Source organism: Bufo bufo, chromosome 10 (assembly GCF_905171765.1).
Source record: "Bufo bufo chromosome 10, aBufBuf1.1, whole genome shotgun sequence".
Lineage (NCBI taxonomy): Eukaryota > Metazoa > Chordata > Amphibia > Anura > Bufonidae > Bufo > Bufo bufo.
The window spans coordinates 37551952-37573603 of NC_053398.1; the positions used below are offsets into that span (position 1 = coordinate 37551952).

The window sequence follows — 21652 nt, forward strand, 5'->3', positions numbered from 1 at the left end:
TAAAGGGGTTGCTCATCCCTGCCTGGGGACCTTTTCTGCAGACAACCCCCCCCCCCCCCCCCCCCTGGCCCCATCGCTCTCCCTCGGGCATCACGGGGCCTCCCTGCATCAACATCTGGTTTGATGAGGGTCAGGTGGCCTCTGCAGCAACATAACACCCATGTGTCATGTCACTGGGTCATGACACCTCTGCAGCCAGTCAGTGGCCATGTGAGGTGCATCAAACCAGATGTTGACGTGGGAAGACCTGAGACCTGCGGTGCCCAAGGGGAAAAGTACGGCCATGCTGGCGGGGAGGGTCTGCAGGAGTAAACGGTACCTTTTTTTAATGGGAAACTACCCTAAATTAAATATAATTCCAGTAAACCACTTAAATCAGCAAATTTTGTCTGCAAGACAAAAAAAAAAAAAAAGGGGGGTAGTAATCTACAGAAAACAAAAGTAGGTTAGAAAGATTCCTTTGATCCAAATACACTGCAGTCATTGAATGTGGCCATATTGCTTGACAAGAATTCAGGGGCAAGAAGAATATATGATTAAGTGCTGTAAATTCTATTCAGAACCACAACTGGTGCCTATCCAATGATTATAAATACGAGCCTCCCAGCCCTTGTAGGATAAGCACAGACCGCCATAATACAGCTCCAAACAAGAATAGCATCATCTTCCATCAGTGCAATGAGGAGAACTTATTACCAGGCAAAATGTATAGGGAAAGTTCTCCTGCTTTGCTTGGATCTGTTACAGTTCTTGGCACAAAAGATGTGAGATGTAGAGCAGTATTATGGCTGTCTGAAGGTAGTCTAAATCTATGCATTTGAAACAACGGGATGGATTCACTAGGAAATCCATAAAGATTAACAGTGCATGAGTCTAGGGGAGTGGAAGTCACCCAAAAATATCTGCATCGAAGACATTGATAAGCATGTGATTGCTTCATCTCCAGCTGGTGGATCAGTAGTAGACTTAGGTTATCCGGTCTGGAAAAATAACGGAAATGTGGTGACTATACTATGGAGTGGGCTGGAGAGCCATTCAAGATGGGCTGTGACTGACAGATTTTTGTAGTAAAAATTATAAACCAAGAGGTGGGGGGGAGTCAGTAGCTGATAGAATCACTTTGCTTTTGCAAACCCAACACGATCATTTGCCCGGTCAAAGACTGTGTAATATTGGCCAATGAACACATCTCCGATGATCCACAGAGGTCCAGCTGGAGGAGGAATATCGAGGCCCATGAAGCCACTTAAGCAAACGGTCCGGCCAAATTGAGTAATCTACAGAAGAAAAGGAATATCGTTGATGCAAATGGCTCATCTTACAAGGCGCGTTATAACACCTGCAGGCATGGACCTTCAGAAACTCACCTTCAGCACATATTGTTCTCCAGTCAAGCTGTAGTCCACTCCTCCAAATCTGAATGTAACTACAGGCAGCGATGGGATCTTGTCACACAACACCATGTACTGCGAGAGACAGGACTGTTAGATGGAGACCCCTGTACCGCACTATGTTCACGTTCATTCATACACCCCCCCACAAGGCTACTGTTTTACATGGTCCAAGCTCACCTCTCCATGGATCAGTGGAATGGCTCCAATAGCTTTCTGCAGGGCAGTCACTTCTTCTACTGGGCCAGTGATCAGAGAGGTCCCCGTGTCCACAATGGCCTCGCAGCCACCTTTACATAGAGCCAGCTGGTCTCCAACGCCTAACCTGCAAGGAAGGAGATATTCACTTTGTTTTCTCCAACCAAATCTCAAAACCTTATTTTAACCAGTTCAGTTCAGTTCAGACAGTACCTTTTGGGGGCTTTTTTTTTTTTTTTTTAATTTATTTATTGCAGTTTCCCTATAAAACTGGGCATGACACACTAGCCTCTTAATAGGGGGAATCTCCTCACATACACCATAGAGCTCCTAAAGTTACCCTAGCCAGAAGAATACCAGATTAGTCATTCTAGAGGTCACCGTACATAAGAGGATGGTTCCCATGGAAGAGCAAAACACCTTCTATAGCAGTGATGGCGAACCTATGGCACGGGTGCCAGAGGCGGCACTCAGAGCCCTCTCTGTGGGCACCCACACCGTGGAAAAAGTCTATGGTGTACCAATATGCCTTAGACTTTTCCTGCCATTCAGCAGCGCAGGGCGCACTATTAACGGCCCGGGCAGCGCATTGAATGTAGGCAGGCTATTGTAGATAAATGATAAAGTAAATGGAAGATATACTAGATTGGACTGTAGTATTCAAGGTAAATTGCTGTGTTGCACTTTGCGATAAATAAGTGGGTTTATGTTGCAGTTTGGGCACTCAGTCTGTAAAAGGTTCGCCATCACTGTTCTATAGTATGAACCTATGCCAAACAGGTGACAGAATCTAGACCGATCCATAGACTTCGTATTTAGCCCGTCTTCTGCAGAGAGATGAAACAGAGCTATGAGAGCGATTCTCTCTCCCGGTTCTAGTGATCGGGGGGCTTGAGGAATGTATCTCAGCACTCAGAAGTTTTGGGAAGAAATAAATCGCTCTCATAGCTCCCCGTTTTATCCTCACTGTAGAAGACAGGCTAAATACAAAGTCTATGGACCAGTCTAGACTCAGTCTCCTGCAGCGAGGAGAGACATTGCGCTATGTGCAGGGCTGTGGAGTCGGTAGATAAATGCTCCGACTCCTCAGTTTTTGGTACTTCCGACTCCTCAGTATTTAATATCCAAATGTATTTTATAATATAATTGACATGCTGCAGATTTGTAAATCCACGCGTCAATTTCCACACTGAAAATCTGCAAAGTGTACATGAGATTTATGTAATGTCAGACACTTTGCTGGTTCTGTAATACAATGTGTGCAGGTGGCCTAAGAGCCCCAGAATATCTAAGAGAAAAAAGGAAATACATTTTTATTACTCAGAGTTTCAAACCTTTTTCATTATCCCCTTAGTGACCAGCTCCTTCCTTTCTTCATAGTCCCCTTCCAAGAGCTATAACTTTATTTTTCAATCTATGTAGCTGTATGACGGCATATTTTTTATGGGACAGGTTGTAGTAATGGTGTCATTTTGGGGTACACATGACTTTCAATAAAGGGGTTGTCTCATCATGGACAATGGGGGCATATCGCTAGGCTATGCCCCCATTGTCTTATAGGTGCGGGTCCCACACCTATAAATCGGGAACTGAGCCCTGCAAGGTAGTGGCTGGAGGACGCAGGTACAGCCACCACCAAGCCGGCTCCCCATAGAAGTAAATGGGAGCGCACCGCGCATGACAGACCACCGCTCCCATTCACTTCTATGGTGCCGACGGAAATAGCTGAGCCAGCTCTTGGCTATTTTCACCAGCCCCATAGAAAATGAATAGAGGGTGGCTGCGCATGCGCAATGCGCTCTCCTTCACTTGCAGGGCTCCATTCTCGATATAGGTGCGGGTCCCAGCGGTGGGACCCCCACCTATAAGACAATGTCGGCATATCCCAGCGATATGCCCCCATTGTCCATGATGAGACAACCCCTTTAACTCTCTGGGAGGGATGGGAGGAAAAAAAAATAAAAATAAAATCCACTGTCCCCGAGTTTAGGTTATAAATTTTACGGCGTTCATTTTTCAGTATAAATAATATATCTTTATTCTCTGGATCAGTATGATTTTAGGGATACCAAATACAGCTTTTTTTTAGGTTTTACTACTTTAGTGCGATAAAACGCCCCCCCCCCCCCCTTTTTTTTAACTGAAGAAAATCTTTTTGCATAGCTGCTTCCAAAAGACCCATAGCTTTTTTTTATTTTTCTTTCTATGGAGTTGTGCAAGGGCTTGATTTTTGCGGAACAACTTCATGTGAGAGCGGAGGACCCATACAGCGCTTAAACCAGGCCGCCATGAAAAGGCGGTGGCCCAGCCTAAGGCCCTTTAGTGACTGCCGTAAGCAGTTCTAGTCAGGAGACAGGTTCTCAATTCTGATAAAGTGGCAAATTGTGCTGTAACTACAACCATACACTGGAACCCAGTATCCCAGGCTGTGATCAAACCACTGCATCTTATAAACGCTTATTCCTGATAATTGGTCCATGTAAAAGGTCCTTTTTCGCCTGATAATTTCAGATCTTCAGGGTAGACGACGGCAGTCTTTACAAGAAGCAATCACCTCTGCTCTATGGGGACAAGCGGTCAACGCAGAAAACACTTGTCCCCCATAGAAATTCACTTTTCCTGCGCAGCAGATCGCAGTTTATACACCACGATCTGCTGCACAGGAACAGTGTCAGCAGAATGACATGTTCATCGGGTGATCGCCAGCACTTTTTAGGCTACTTTCAAACTTGCAGTAGCCTTTTCCAGCAGGCCGTTCCGGCGGGGGAACAGCCTGCCAGATCCATGCTAACGCTAGCCCACCGTGCCACTGGAAGTCCACTCTGGCCTCATTTGCTATAATGTAGGCGGGTCGGAGGTCCGGCCACAGCATGGCAAACATGCCGAGAGATGGCCGGAATAAAAACTACAGCATGCTGCGGTTTTTGTCCGGCCGCCTCTCAGCAGGTTTGCCGTGCTCCGGCCCGCCCCTATTATAGTGAAAGGGGCCTGAGGACTTCCAGTAGCATGGATCTGGCTGCCGCAAGTGTGTAAGTAGCTTTACACAGACAGATTATTGGGAATGACTGTTTCTACAAATGCTCATTCCTGATAACTTGCCAGATAATTAGTCCTTGTAAAAGGACCTTAAAAAGGTGCTACTGACCACCAGACAACCGAGTAAACTGCTTTCTCATTGGGTGATCGCATCTTCCATGCGGCACAATGCCCTGTGTAAACAGAAGATGTGCTGCCAACAATGGTGGACGAAAAATTGTAATAATGTTTCTTCACTTTGCTTCGGGCTGTTTTAAAGGGCCTTTAAATGAGTGCTAATCAGCTTGCATATCAATGACCAGTGGTCCATTATTTCCAGGAACTGGCCTGTGAAAGAGGAACCTACTGTAGTTCTCTTTCTAAACAATTACAATGCTTTAAAAAAAAAAAAAAAAAAAAATTACAAAAATAAAAACATGCAGGATGACCCCCCCCTTCCTGTCACTTACTGGTCCATATGAATCTGCCAATATGCTTTACGAGTCACATTCAAGTAGTTGAAGTCTCCAGTGTAGTATGTTGGGTCAGTGCCCCCGAGGAGCAGTTCTCCTCCTGGCTCAGAAGTAGGGTTCCTAACAAAAGAATTGTGGAAACATCATTAGAAAAGCAGTGGGGTGTAACTTATACATAATGAGTTAACGCAATCCAAAACACCATCTAAGGGCATGTTCAAACAGGGCAGATATGCTACAAAGACAAGAATAGGCATTTTTATAGTGGACGGCCCGTTCCATTTCACAAATTGCAGAACACACACAGGTGGCATCAGTGTTTTATGGATCTGCAATTTGTGGACCGCAAAACATGGCATGATCACGTGCATGTAGTCTAATACAGTAGCAGCAAAAAGATTACATTTTACCAAATCTGTTCCACACGCTGTGGAAAAATACACGTGGAATCCCCACAGAAATTGACACGCAGGGTACATACTAAAGCACCAGCCTGTTAATTTAGGTTTTAGATTTTCTCTGTGGATTTTACCCTTTACAATTCATAGGGCAAAATCCACGGCAAACCTGCAGCAAAATTTGCAAATAATGCCTCATTCACACGTCCGTGTCTGAGGAAACCCGTAAAGGATCCGTGGTTTGGTCCGCATGTCTGTTTTTTTGCTCTCCGCGTGTTTCATGGACAAGGCACGCCTGAAAAATGATCTTCGTAGCATCTCCTCCTAAAGCCCCATTCACACATCCAATAGTGCTACTGCACAAATTTCCATAAAGCGCACAATTTCCTGTTCTCCCTTCTACAAGCGACACCAGCTTGAAAAAGGCCAAGTCAGACGAAACGTCACATGATTTGTACAGCCGCCTATCTAATACACGTGGAAATCTTCTTGCAACATACATCTAGTGCTGGAGTTTACCATTTGTTACATAATCATCCATTCACACAACGGTATTTTTGCTCTGCATTTTTTGCAGGATAGATGTGGACCCATTAGTTTCCGGGGGTCTGTCAAAAAACAAAAACAAAGAACATGTCCAATTCTTGTCTATTTTACAGACAAAAAAAAAAAAAAAAAAAAAGGAATTGTTACAATGGGTCCCCGTTTCAACACGGATGAAACAGACGTCATCTGTATTTTTTACAGATCCACGTTTTGCAGATTGCAAAATACATACAAGAATAGGCATTTGCGGACGTGTGAATGCACTCTAACGGTCTGTGGAACATGGATGTGTTTTGTCTGTTGTAAGAAGGTACAAGGGGTCGACATTGATTGTAGGCATGTGTCACCGAGGTTCCTGGCCTCGGTGAAGTAAGAGCCGGTATGTCCATGTGTCAGCGGCAGCTAATGCTGATTGACACTTTGCTATTTAGTATGGCTGTAAATAGCTGATCTGGGACAGCTCTTACTGGGATTAGTCAAAGTGCTGGGTGGGTGACTACTCCCCACGTGCCAGGCAGAGTCTTGGCAGGCTTATAAATAAAAAAAACAGCCAGCAGTCAGGTGCTGTGGATTTCCTCCCTCTGACAGTGGAGCTCTGGAGATCTCTGTGCTGAGGTCTGAAGACTGTGTCAGGCGAGGAGGTCGCCTTAAAGTGGACTTTGAGGCTGAGCATTCAGCCGGGTGTGAACTGACACCCAGGATACCAGGTGAACTTTATTTTGTTTTTCTGTGTATGAACAAGCACAAAGCCTGAAAAGTGACTGTTGTGTTATGTTGCAAGTGGGAATAAACACTGAAGAGTGATTTACAACCTGGTACTTTGCCTCTATACTGTGTCCGCTAACCTGCCTACCAGAGGGAATCCCCATAAACTATAATGGGCGTGAGGGACAAAATAGAGCATGCATCTGTGCTAAAATCATGGACTGCGCTAAAACACAGATGTGTTAATACACACATTGAAATGAAGGGATACATGTGCTGTCCGTGGAGAACATGTACCGCACACATCCATGAATCAGTGACGTGTTAAAGAGGAGTAACAAGTAGATGTGGCAAAATCCACTGCCAATTTATTCTGCTGAATGTTCCACGTGGACACCGCCTTAACACAATCCACAGCACTGGGTATATCAAAAAATAAATATTATTGTGGCGCCACAATTTTAGGAAAAACTAGTAATTGGTATGTCAGGTTTTTATAATCCTGGGTGGACCATGCTTTCCTGCTAGACAGGAGGAATCAGACCTGATGGTACTGAACAATCATGCCTAATAGCTTCCCAAGAAACTGCCCCAGTCACAATGTTGGAATATCACTGGTGGTGGGTGTAAGAGGATCCAAGACCAGACATCTGTTAGAAGCCGATCAAAGATAATTACCTGTTCAAATAAAATGAGAAAACATTGTCATCTACAAGCTTCTGATCCATGATGTCATCAAACACAGTAGGTACTCCATCCACAGAGATCCGAGGATAGCCCATGCCCAAAATGCCATCAAACTTCGCTGCCACAAATGTAATACCGGGCTGTTTTATAGCTTCTGCAAAAAGCTGGGCTTTTATTGCAATGCTCCCGATCTGAAAGGGAAAAATAAAAAAAGGGAATTCATATTTAACCATGGTCAATGAACGTCATGAGGACATCACCCATTACATGTCATGGAGCCAGAGGTTCTGAGATCTGAGCAGCTGAAATGCAGTAAATACCCCAGTAACCAGGGGAGCATGGGTGGACTGGGAACTTTAAAAAAAATAAAAGTGGCCCCATGTCGTAGGCGGGTCCAAATTGATAGGAAGTGGGGCAAAACAAGTAGGCATGGACAACAGAAGTAGGCGGGCCTGCAATATTGTAGTGCACCACAAATTACCGCCCGAGCAGAACCAAATAGCAAAGTGCAGCACAAAATACTGCCGTCTGAGTTCAGGAGGGCTCCTGCGGGTGTTGGCAGGGGCACAAGTACCTAATGCCCCTAGCATTAATTAATGCTTAGAGCACCAGATAGTTATATACTCAGCCAGCAGCTGTGAGAAGGGGTTTGGTGCCCACCCGGGCATCGTCCCACAGGTAAATTTCCCTCTAGGGTCTACGGCCAGTGCATCCCTGCAGGGGAGACAGGGCCAAGATCTGACCAGCCATTGGGCATCGTGCTGCAACAAGGTCAATGGATTCTAGAGCGGTGGTCTGATCGGCTACTGCATGTGGTCACGAAACAATTAAAAGGGTTTATCCAAGACTATTAAATTCCCCCCATATGCCCAGGCCCCTCACAGTAAATATACTTACCTGTCTCCCCGTGCTGCTCCTGGTCCCTGCACTGCTTCTCCCCTTGCGTGGATGAAAACATCCAGTGTCAAGGAGAGAGGGGGCGGGGGGGGGGGGGGGGGGGGGGGGGGGGGGGGGGGGGGGACAAGCCTCCCTAGTATCACCCGCGATGCAACCCCTTTAATATAAGGGATGTAAGAGTAAGTTAGACAAGACAAAAGATCTGGTCTTACCGATACAGTGTCCTGGCTGATGTATCCGGAGAGGCTCCCGCTGCCATACTGAATGGAAAAGTCTGTACCATTCTTAACATAGGTTGAGGATTTGGAGCAGTCATACTTATGGTGTACCACTGTAATAAGGGAAGACTGGGTTATTAATGTGATAAAACACTAGAATATTATATATATATATATATATATAAAATTGTGTACCCTATAGTAATACAAACATCTTAAAGGTGCTGTACATGATTAGAAAAGCATGGCTGCTTTCTTTCAAAAATATAGCCACTCCTGCCTCCATAGGCGGTGTGCAGTACTGCAGCGCAGCTATGTTTATTGATTGCGAAGTACTGATTGGTTTTGTCCCTTTTATAATCACCTTCTATACTCTGTAATTATAGCTCGATAACATACATAAACCCCAATTGTGCTGAGAAAGCCATATTCCTGAGTGTTTACCTCAGAGACATGTGTGCTGCACACTGGACATCCTTGGGAGGAAATACTGAAGGGCACTCCATTCAGAAACTTCATCCAGGTAGGATGAATTGATATCCTGATCTGTTGCATCACCATGGGGGTGTTGGCTCAGAGTCCTCCCCCATATTGTATGTGTAGGCCAGGGATGATTTTTTACTACTCTGTATGTGATTTGTCCGTTTGACTTTATATTAAAGAGGACCTTTCACCGATCCTGACATTGTGAAGTATCATGACATATACAGCGGCGCCCAGGGATCTCACTGCACTTACTATTATCCCTGGGCGCCGCTCCGTTCTCCTGTTATGTCCTCCGGTATGTTCGGGGACTTGGTTATAGTAGGCGGAGTCTGCCCTTGTTCTTTTGGGGGGCGTCTCCTACTCCTAGGCTGCTGCGATTGGCCAGCGCTACAGCCTAGGAGAAGGAGACGCCCAGCAGAACAAGGGCAGACTCCGCCTACTATAACCAAGTCCCCGAACATACCGGAGGACATAACGGGAGAACGGAGCGGCGCCCAGGGATAATAGTAAGTGCAGTTAGATCCCTGGGCGCCGCTGTATATGTCATGATACTTCACAATGTCAGGATCGGTGAAAGGTCCTCTTTATATCACACTTAGCCTGCGTAAGCTTATTCATTCTCAAATAGTTGAATTCACATTTTTAAAAAGAGGTGCCGAGCTGCAATACTGGATAAAGCATGAATAGGCATGACACAGTTTCTGGAAGCCACCATGTTTATCAAGCCCTGTACAAATCCTTGAGGCTTCGTTCCATCAGTGGAAACAGCCATTCTTGTCTGCAATACAGCCCATAATAGGACATGTTCTATCATTTGTGGAACGACCACACGGATCTGCAGCAATGGATGCCAGGTCATGTCAGACTACTTCATCTGGTAGACAAGGAATGAATCCCTACCAAATAATCAACAGCAGCCATATTGATCCAAAGATGATAATCAAGAAGATGTAAGTGCACGTTACTAAATTTCTTGGTTAAAACCCATGAAAAATAAAAAATAAAAAAAATAAAAATAAAAAAGTGCAAACTCACAGCAGGCAATGTCGAAGAGGGAGCAGTGGACTGATGGCACCCAGAGGTTGGAGGAACCAGTGTCAAACACCACCATGAAGGGCTGTGGAGGGGTTCCAATGCCAATCTCGCCATAATACTGGGCCTATCAAGGAAGGAGGAGAACTGTTAATCAGATGAAACACAGTAAAACATCAGGCAGTGTACATGGAGTTCATCCCATAGTCAGGCTGCAATGGAGTTTTAAGTGATATCACATGAGAGTAGCATCCGGCCTGAATCCTGACTCATTCATTTCTATACGTCTGCGTACATGTGTGGCGTTTTTTTTACGCATCATCTTTATGTTCAGGAAAAAAAAAAAAAAATGTAATAATTTGCAGCACATTCTATATTGTGCATTGCAGACCTGGCTCCATAGCAGTGAATGGGGCTTGCGTGAACAGCGGACGGCATCCGGATGCAATGCAGTTATCACTGATGGCTAATAGGAGATGTAGATCGTTATTCTTCAGTTTCTTTTTTTTTCTTTTTTTTTTTTTTACGCGCATGAACTTGCCTGCAAAAACAATCAGTTTTTTTTCCTGAAAAGATCCTGACAGAATCCTCAACGTTCGTGTAAAAGAGGCCTAAAAAAAAATAATCAAATCAAGAGGGTTCCTTCTCCTAGGTATTACCGTTACATACTTGTTATGACGCCCCCTGATCTCATGTGATGTGCAGTCAGGCGAGTCCTGTGTGACTCCTAAATAGTCAGGTCACCGTATCATTACAAACCCTGTCGGATAACTTTTCCCGGCGATTGATTCTGTTGTATCCTTATTAACTCCATGTTTACTGGGAGCCCCCTTGATGTTTGTACTGGATGAATAAAACTCCAGCCCGGTGTCATCTGGCAGATTTAGGAGACTCTGGTTGGAGTTCCAGGTTCAAGCTCTTGATGCAGTTTTCCGAGCCCCAGCCAGGAGAGGGTTCAAAAAGAGGAAAATGTATCCTACACAGAACAAACATAGGAAGGCTGAACATGCTTTGCTTTGGCATAAAAAAAAAACCTGAACATGTAAACCCAACCTATGGGTGATCCAATTAACCCTTCAGAGAGAAGCTAGACATGATCCTATGTAACGAGCCAGTAGATCTATGCAATTTTTGGTTTAGCAAAATAAATAAAAAATTGAAATAGGAGGAAAAATTGAGAATCGTCCATGATGTTAAAACAATCTATATTTTGCTTGTAGGTCACATCGCCCGGGCCGAGCCCCGGATTTCTACTACCCAGCACGGAGTAGTCCAGCGTTACAATCCCTCCTGTGGTCACTTCCATATTGCCGTTATTTGTTTGCATCAGCGAGGCGATGGTTACATCAGGTGCCAGGAGGGGAAGTGGGCAGACTTATGACCAAGACCGTTGCATCAATGAACGTGAAAGACAAAAGAGTAAGATCTTGCAAGAGCAGAAATGGGCACACAAACCAGGACACCTGCTCTCCCTTCACATGGGGGGGCCCTTTTCTGGAGATAGCCGTGGGTCCTAGCAATATACAGTCAGTGTCCCAGATGGGAATACCCCTTAAAAACTGGGATTTGATGCACCAAATCTTGAGATGTCCGTGTGCCAGCTGGGGTAGATCTCAGTCATTTATGTCAGTTATCTGGCTCAAGTAATATTAAATTTGATAGGTCACGAAACTTGAAAAATTAGAATATCGTGCATAGTTCATTTATTTCAGTAATGCAACTTAAAAAGGTGAAACTAACATATGAGACGCATTACATGCAAAGCGAGATATTTCAAGCCTTTGTTATAAAACTGTGGCTCGGATGTGGACCAGAACAACGGTTGTGCATGAGGCCTAAAGGACTGCCATGAGACCACAGCACAACACGTGTCACTGCCATCCAATGACTTCACCCCCACCTACTTACATCTAAATAGTTCAGGAGCTTCTCCGGAGTGGGATCTTTGGAAGAAGGAAACCCTCCATAATATTTCCCATTTGTTCCAATCAATTTCTGTAGCTCGTCGACAGCGCCGGCCATCGTATGACGGATCGTCGGCATTTTCTTCAACGGGATCCTGCAGAGAAGCAAAGACTTAAAATCATTTTAAAAAAGACCCTTTGTCCCAGCATGGAGGCAGCTCTGCTCTACAGAATACATCTTCAAACACTACCGTCTGTTGCATCTGCATTTTTTGCAGACCCATTGACTTCAAGGGATCCGTGGTCCACATTTTGAGGCCAAGTATAGGACATAATAGTAGGGAAAAGAGGCGCTAAAATTAGATACTTTATTAGTTAAAAGCTGGGGGGGGGGGGGGGGGGTAAAACGTATCAAACCCTCAAATGACATAATAAACAAAATGACACTTGCTGGTCGTTCTATCACTGAAAAGGACAGAGTATGTGCCAGAAAGGTGCCACAAAATGCCCCAAAAAAAAAAAAAAAGGAGCGCACAATAAATTTGTGTAGCCCGATACACCGATTATATCGGGCTAGTTCTCAAACAAAAATCGGTGAGTCTGTACGGACATCCAAAAAGCTTGGTAAGTAGTACATACAGGTATGGGAAAAATAAGTGTTAAATGTATAACCCTAGTTTGGGTTGAACCAGCTCTAAGGGAACTGACTGTGTACCACCATCACCCAGGATTAATGGTCACTTGTTGCTACTGACCAGCCCGGGAAACCAAACAAATAGCCCAAACTAAGCTAAAACTCCCACATGTAGCGTCAAAGTTACCCCACCCCTCCTCCGAGACGGTCTCACAATCTCAATACCCTGAAACTCAAGAGATCGCACATCACCAAAATGATGTAAACTCATGTGATGTGCAATAGGGGTATCAGCATTCTTCCTAATGTCATTCAGATGCTCGCCAATTCTGCGGCAGAATTCACACATAGTTTTTCCAACCTACTGCAAACCACAGATACAGATGGCCAGATAAACCAAGCCAGAAGATCTGCAGTTTACAAAGCGTCTGAGGTCATAAGATTTGGAAGTGGATGTGCTGATGAACGGGCGTCCAGTTTTAATGGAATCACATGCAACACAACCACTACAGCGGAAGGTGCCCAACAAGGAGTTAGTCAACCAAGTGTTTGAACGCGGAGTTTGGAGAAGGAAAAAAAAAAAACTGTGAACCAACCTGTCCTTCAAATTGCGCCCCCTAAGACAAGTGATGGCTGGACGATCACCCACCAGATGTTTAACATCAGGGTCCGTTTTTTAAAATACCCCAGTGTTTACGCAAGAAATTCTGAACTGGTACATTTGCAGCATCAAAAGGTTGCCATCAAACAAATCCGTTAATCGTCTCTTTGCTTCCCTCTGGGATTAAGAAGACTCGCGTGTACACGCCAGAGAAGGTCGGTATGCTAGAGAGAACTTTGCGCGGAGAGCCACGTTTATAGAGGTCCTTTCATCTGGCAAACTTCTGAACTAAGTGTCATGATCTGTACAGCGGCGCCCTGGGATCCCACTGCACTTACTATTATCCCTGGGCGCCGCTCCGTTCTCCCGTTATGCCCTCCGGTATGTTCGGTCACTGGGTTATAGTAGGAGGGGACTTCCCTTGTTCTCCTGGGCGTCTTCTTCTCCCAGGCTGTGAGCTCTGCACTGTGATTGGCCAGCTCTACAGCCTGGGAGAAGGAGACGCCCAGGAGAACAAGGGCAGACTCCGCCTACTATAACCCAGTGACCGAACATACCGGAGGGCATATCGGGAGAACGGAGCGGCGCCCAGGGATAATAGTAAGTGCAGTGAGATCCCTGGGCGCCGCTGTATATGTCACGATACTTAGTTCACAATTTGTTGCCAGATGAAAGGTCCTCTTTAAGAAACCTATTCTCAAGATCCCTAGATTTTGTTAGGAAATCTGAGATCGATGAACAGTTGCAGCGGACTCAAAGATGCGGCCCCTGTGGTATTCCTCTTTTAAGAGGGAGGGGGTGGCAGCTGTCCCCATGTAAAAAACTGTTTGTCGCAGTTTTACTAAATAAAAGTAGTATGGATCTTACCAGCATCAGTTTTCATAATACTTTGATCCAAAAAGGTGATTTGCACTGGGTTGATCTCAAATGTAAAAAACAGGCCACATTTATTGATGTTCGAAGCCTTGACAAACTCACTAAATTCTTTTTCCGACCCAGAAAAATAAAATAATCGAAATATGAGAAGACATGAGAAACTGATCCCCAAACACCACTTCTTTTTCCCACCAGCCCAGGTACAGATTGGCATAAGATGGCATGCATGGACTTCCCATTGCCATGCCCATGAGCTGGTGGCAGAAGCAGCAATTAAAGAGAAACACATTGTGATGTAAAATGAACTTCAGAAGATCAATGACAAACTCATTGTGAGATATGAACTGTCCCCCCCTTTAACGTACTGCCCCAATACCACCCTCGTGGGAGATGGAGCTATAGAGGGCCTCTACATGAAGGCTAGCGAGTAAAGTTTTGCCCTCGACGTAGAGACCATCCAATTTGTTGACAATCTCCATTGAATCCAAGTAGGAGGGCAGGGACAACACGAAGGGTCTAAGGATAACCTCTACATAATTGCTGATTTGATGTGTGAGACTATTAGTGCCCGAAACAATTGGCCTGCCCCATAGAGGCTGTAAGCCCTTATGTATTTTAGGCAAACTGTAAAAGCAGGCCAATCGCGGGCACTTCGGCAAAAGAGCCTCATACTTAGATTTATTAATGAGGTTAGATGTTAAGGCTGGAGTAAGGAGATTTTTTAGCTCATGAAGATATTGCTCAGTGGGGTTTCCCCGAGAGCAATCCATAACATTCACAATCTTTTAGAATGTCCTAACACATTTTAAGGTATTGCTCATGTCCCAACACTACAATACTGCCTCCCTCATCTGCCGCCTTGATCACTATAGAAGTATCTCATCTCGAGCTGATAGGGGGATTTAAAAGCGATTTTATATGGACGTAAAAAGGTCCCTCACCTGGAATTCTTTCGCTCTCGCACATGAGATCAACTAAATTCCTCATATCTGCTAAATCCGCAATATCTATGCCCAGTTCAGCACATTGTCGCCTGGCATGATTCATAAAGAATTTTTTCCACTTTCGTTTTCCTCACAAAAAGATTAAAGGGAACCTGTCATCAACTTCATGCTGCCCATACTAACGGCAGCATAAAGTAGAGACAGGCGAGTTGATTTCAGAGGTCTGTCATTTATAAGTTAAAAGTAAGTGGTTGCCGAGAACCAACATCACAATCATTGCAGACTGGGCCTGGAAAAGTCACAGCCACCTGAGAAGAGTCCTGGTTAGGGTCCATTCACACGTCCGTGGTGTGTTGCGGATCCGCAACACACCCGGCCGGCACCCGTGCGGACGTGTGAATGGACCCTTATTCAGGAATGTCAGTCATCAGCAGGAGAGCAGGAAGTCTTCTACCTAGTTTTCTCCCTTTCTCTCTAGGAGAGAACTGCCAACCATCAGCAGATGGTGAGAGAGCAGGAGATTAGGAATAACCAGGACTCTTCTCAGGTAGATTGGACTCTTCCGAGGCCTGGGCTGCAGTGATTCTGATGCTGGTCCTCAGCAACCACTTTTAGCTGATGAGTGACACACCGCTGACATCAGCATTTCTGTCACTACTTTATACTGCCCTCAGTGAGGTCAGCATAGAGTTGATGACAGGTTCCCTTTAAGATCTTTCACCCAACCAAAAAGATCAAGGGCATAGGTGGGGACATAAGTATTCTCCGCTTCCGTCAGCACCCTGTCTGACAAGTTTATAATTTGTAATTCATCTGAAGACACACTAGATGGTGAGGGTGCTATTAGACACATTATTGGGGATCCTTCCTTTCCCTCAGCAGATAAGTTGAAATGGGGATCCCTAGCCTAAAAAAATAAAATAAAAACTCCCCCTTGATTGTGTTCCTCTTCGCGAGCTCCCCCTATGCTGATGACCTCTAGAATAAGGTGGTCTGAGATGTTTGGTATTATGTGCGTCTCATTGATCAATAAACCATTCTTGAGTCACTTTTTGTAAACATAACTGGTTATTGATTATAAACTGGTCATTGGATGTTTTTTTACAATGCTGACAATTACATCAGTCACCTTATATTATGCTATTTGCCATAACTGACACATGGTAGCCATTTTTGGGACATGATCTATGTTGCCAGCATATTTGTTTTCACGCAGTTTCTCATGTATTTTGCCATCTACTGGTTCTAAATAACTTGTTACATTTGTATATAATGGTTTGTTTCTTTTGGCACACTTTCTCCTTGTATGCCGATAGAGGGGATCAATAATGTTGACTTACAATCATCTGTCCCTTCAGTTGTAAGATATTCTCTGCCCATTTAATCCCTCTGGACTGATTCTAGAGGTGTAGGATGGTAGACTTATTGCCTGTGGCTGCTGGCACGCCGGCGGGTTAACGAGTGGAGATCTGCCTCGCCTGCCCAGCCTCTTGGCGGTGTGTCTATTTCCCCCATATATACCGGCCATTACAGCGCCGATACGCTATCACCAGTGTGGCAGCGCATTGCTATAATCTCACTATGAACCTTGCTTCTGATGAGTCCTATTGATGAAACGCGTCGAGCCCTCTTTCAGACGCTACATGTGGGAGTTTTAGCTTAGTTTGGGCTTTTTGTTTGGTTTCCCGGGCTGGTCAGTAGCAACAAGTGACCACTAATCCTGGGCGATGGTGGTACACAGTCCGTTCCCTTAGAGCTGGTTCAACCCCAGCTAGGGTTATACATTTACCACTTATTTTCCCCATACCTGTATGTACTACTTACCAAGCTTTTTGGATGTCCGCACAGACTTGGTTATAACTAGCCTGGTATAATCGGTGTATCAGGCTACACTAAATTATTGTGCGCTCCCCCCACCTTTCTGGCACATACTCTGTCCTTTTGGCCTCATGCACACAACAGTTGTTGTTTTCCGTTCCGCAAAATGGGGTTCCGCTTTTGTTTCCGTGTGTCTTCCGTTTTTTTGGGAGGACCACCAGAAAAAAAAAAAAAAAAAAGTGTAAGACAGGTTTGCCATGCAAATGATAGGAATAAAACGGACGTGGACGACAATCGGGTGTGCCTCCGCATTTTTTTTGCGGTCTCATTGACTTGAATGGGCCCGCGAACCATTTTTCGCGGACAAGAATAGGACAGGTTATATTTTTTGGACAGACTGGAACCACAGACGCGGATGGCAAACGGTGGACTATCCGCATTTTCAACGGCTCCATAGAAATGAATGGGTCCGCATCTGAAACCCTAAAATCGGCGGAACGGACGCGGAAACAAACAACGGTCGTGTGCATGAGGCCTTTCAGTGATAGAACGGCCAGCAAGTGTCATTTTGTTTATTATATATAGTTTGTGGATACGTCCGTCCGTCCGTCCGTCCCCCCCCGCTTTTAACTAATTATGTCCACAAAATGCAGACCACGGAAGTCAATGGACCGGCAAAATAAAAATAAATAAAAAATGGCAGAAAGGACACAGACCGCAAAACAGATACAGTCGCGTGCATGAGGCCTATGGGTATTTATCACTTAAAATTATTAAAGTTTTAAAAATTAACTTTTGCTGACAAGTTCTGAAACTTAATTTGGATTTCCTCACCATTACAAGATCTCTGCTTGATGTCAGCAGATGTCCTCCTTTCAAAAAGGTGGACACATTTGTATGGAGCCTGACAATACTCTACAACCTGCGGCCCCTCCAGCTGTTGCAAAACTACAAATCCCTGCATGCCCGGACAACATACAGCGAGGGATGGTGGGAGTTGTAGTTTGACAACAGCTGGAGGGCCGCAGGTTCAGCATGTCCCCCGCCCCTTTAACTTCACAGCAAACTACAGTTCTTACACTATGTACATCCAGGACCCCCACAATCCTGATTAACCAGTGCGGCTCCGTCACTTATTTTCCCTGCTTGTCCCCATGACGCACAGCGGACTTGGATAACACCAGGTGGAAGGGAACGCCTCTGTATAGGACCAAAGCCACAGAGACAGCTCTCCCTACATTTCGGGATTGGGGGGGGGGGGGGGGGGGGGTCCCAGAGGTTGGTCACCTCCAGGATGGGGGGGCCCCCCTTTTAACACCCCTGTAGTAAGTGGCACAACAAAGGGAATTTCCACTCATTTGTACACACGTCATTACCATGGTCCTGGATTTACAGCCCTTCCTCGTGATCTAGGCCGGATCATACGAGCAAGCACAACCTGTGCAGACACGCGGGCCGAGCTAGAAACTGCTCAGACTCCGACAATATCACTGGAGAATGCCAGGTCCTGTGGGACTACAAGTCTCAGCATTCTGCTTATATTGAGACATGGTTACATCCCTATACCTGGGTGGGAGTCAAACCCTGCACTCCGCTATTACGGCCTCAAAAAGTCACTAAATAAGACTTTGTAACTTTTTTTTTTTTTTCAAAAAACTTGACACTTTTTTGCATTTTTACACCGCCCACCGCAGTTTTGGTAAGTGGATAAAGGTTAGGGTGTGGAGCTGGTCTAAGGGTGCGTTCACACCGATATCCTTTTTTCCCCGGATCCGTAAGTTTAAAAGGAACCCCCAGCGATCACTAGAACGAGGAGAGAGAAGCTCATGTATCTCGGAGATCGCGCTCACACAGACTTTCTACAGCGCTCTATGTCAGCCCTTCTCTCTCCTCAGTCTAGTGATCGGTGGGGGGTCCTCAGCGCTCGGACCACCACTGATTAAAACCTATATGATGTCACTATCACATATAGAAAAGCTTTTGGAAAACACAGGGACACTTTAAAAGATGCCCTACATTATGAAGGACAGGCGCCATTTGGCCCCTGCACCTAAGCGAAGGACGCAATCACATGACGACCGCCGCCATCTTGGATCCTATGGAGGCAGAGAATTCCAGGCGTCGCTGGTGGGGGGGCGTCAGTGTCACGACTGTACAGTACAGGGTAACTGAGGCCATGAATATTACTGTTCATGGCATTTTTAGTGATTTATGTATAAATTCATCATATTTCTGAAAGTCCTGTGTCGCCCTTTTTGCAGAAGTGGGGGCGGGAAATCAACTCCGGATCCAACCGTGGTCAGGTCTGGAGCCCAGTGCCCGCAGGTCTCCCTTAGTATACGGGTGGGGGGGGGGAACGTCTTACAGCCCGGGGGGTGGGGGCACGTCTTACAGCCCGGGGGGGGGGGGGGGGGCACGTCTTACAGCCCGGGGGGGGGGGGGGGGGGCACGTCTTACAGCCCGGGGGGGGGGGGGGGGGGGCACGTCTTACAGCCCAGGGGGTGGGGGGGGGGCACGTCTTACAGCCCAGGGGGTGGGGGGGGGGCACGTCTTACAGCCCAGGGGGTGGGGGGGGGGGCACGTCTTACAGCCCAGGGGGTGGGGGGGGGGGCACGTCTTACAGCCCGGGGGGTGGGGGGGGCACGTCTTACAGCCCGGGGGGTGGGGGGGGGGGCACGTCTTACAGCCCGGGGGGGGGCACGTCTTACAGCCCGGGGGGGGGCACGTCTTACAGCCCGGGGGGGGGCACGTCTTACAGCCCGGGGGGTGGGGGGGGGGCACGTCTTACAGCCCGGGGGGTGGGGGGGGCACGTCTTACAGCCCGGGGGGTGGGGGGGGGGGGCACGTCTTACAGCCCGGGGGGTGGGGGGGGGCACGTCTTACAGCCCGGGGGGTGGGGGGGGGGCACGTCTTACAGCCCGGGGGGTGGGGGGGGGGGGCACGTCTTACAGCCGGGGCCCCCCCTAGTTACACACCATTATGCAGGGCACCATCTAGCACAATTATGTAAATTGTATCATTCTTACATAACTGATACATCTACCCCAAACTGAGCAACTACAACTCCCAGGAGGCATACTGGAGGTTGTAGTTGCTCAGCAGCTTACATACAGCGCTGAGGCCCGCACTCCTCCTCCGTACCTGACGAGCGCAGACCCGGGCTGTAGTAGAAGACAGCCCAGGAGCAGAGTCCACAGGAGCAGCGAGTCCATGGCGGCGGCGGACACTAGGCAGGAAGAGAAGCTGACAATCTTCACACTCCGCACAGCGCCCTCTTATACACACGTGACCCGTCACCTGACCCGCCCGTCACCTGACCGGCTGATGTGTTTACCGCACGGCTTTGCTCTCTGTCGCCCTCTAGCGCTTCCGTTTTTGCCATATTCCCAGAGCCATCACTTTAGCATTTTTCAGTATGCATTTTTTTCGGGAAAAGTTCTACTTTGTTGGCAACTGTGTTGAATACAATGTAGTGGGAAGCTGGGAAAAAAAAATTCCCAGTAGGGTAGAATTGGGAAAAAAATAAATAGAAAATTCTGCCACAGTTTTACCACATATAGTTTTTAATACTTAGACCCCTTTCACACGGGCGAGAATTCTGTGCGGGTGCAATGCGGGAGGTGAACGCATTGCACCCGCACTAAAACCGGACCCGTTCACTTCAACGGGGCTGTGCAGATGAGCGGTGATTTTCACGCATCACTTGTGCGTTGCGTGAAAAATCCCAGCAGGTTCTATATTCTGCGTTTTTCACGCAACACAGGCCCCATAGAAATGAATGGGTCTGCGTGAAAATCGCAAGCAAGTGCGGATGCGGTGCGATTTTCACGCATGGTTGCTAGGAGATGATAGGGATGAAAGCAACCCCGGACCCCATTAAAGTGTATTCCCTGTATTATTTTCCCTTATAACATGGTTATAAGGGAAAATAATAGCATTCTGAATACAGAATGCATAGTAAACTGTGGATTGTGGTTAAAAAATAAAAAAACAATAATTAAACTCACCTCCTCCACTTGTTTGCGCTGCCCAGATTCTCTTCTGTCTTCTTCTTTGACGACCTGGGAGGAAAAGGACCTTTGGTGACGTCACTGCGCTCATCACATGGTCCATCACCATGGTGATGGACCATGTGACGGACCATGTTATGAGCGCAGTGACGTCACCAAAGGTCCTTTTCCTCCCAGGTCCTCAAAGAAGAAGAAAGAAGACAAGCTGGGCTGTGCGAACAAGTGGATGAGGTGAGTTTAATTTTATTTTTATTTTTTTAACCCCTCCAGCCCTATTTTACTAAGCATTCTGTATTAAGAATTCTATTATTTTCCCTTATAACCATGTTATAAGGGAAAATAATAAAATCTACACAACACCTAACCCAAACCCGAACTTCTGTGAAGAAGTCCGGGTTTGGGTCTGGGTACCAAACATGCCGATTTTTCTCACGTGCGTGCAAGACGCATTAAAACGCTTTGCACTCGCACTGAAAAATCGCGCATTTTCCTGCAACGCACCCGCATCTTGTCCGGCCCTCAAACGCGACGCCCGTGTGAAAGAGGCCTATGTTTATATTTTGATACTCTGGGTATTTGGGATGCGGTGAAGTCCATGGTGTTTATTTTTGTATTGTATTTTTATTCTAAGGCCTCGTTCACACTCCAGTGTTTGGTCAGTGATTTCCATCAGTGATTTGTGAGCCAAAACCAGGTGCAACTTTAAACACAGAACAGGAGCAGATCTTTCCCTTCTACCTCATGTCTGTGGAGGCTCCACTTCTGGTTTTGGCTCACAAATCACTGATGGAAATCACTGACCAAACACTGAAGTGTGAA

The 21652-nt window shown here is 46.3% G+C and overlaps 1 protein-coding gene across 1 annotated transcript; it reads right to left on the reverse strand.

The window, feature by feature from the left end:
- Positions 1-335: 335 nt before the first annotated feature.
- LOC120981181 (cathepsin D-like) lies at positions 336-20129 on the reverse strand. The gene is made up of 9 exons (XM_040410705.1): positions 19965-20129; positions 11955-12105; positions 10050-10173; positions 8523-8641; positions 7405-7604; positions 5075-5197; positions 1572-1716; positions 1365-1466; positions 336-1274 (listed from the first exon to the last, which is right to left on the reverse strand). Exons 1-9 carry the CDS (start codon positions 20033-20035, stop codon positions 1116-1118), a joined length of 1194 nt encoding a protein of 397 aa, XP_040266639.1. The 5' UTR covers positions 20036-20129; the 3' UTR covers positions 336-1115.
- Positions 20130-21652: the final 1523 nt, after the last annotated feature.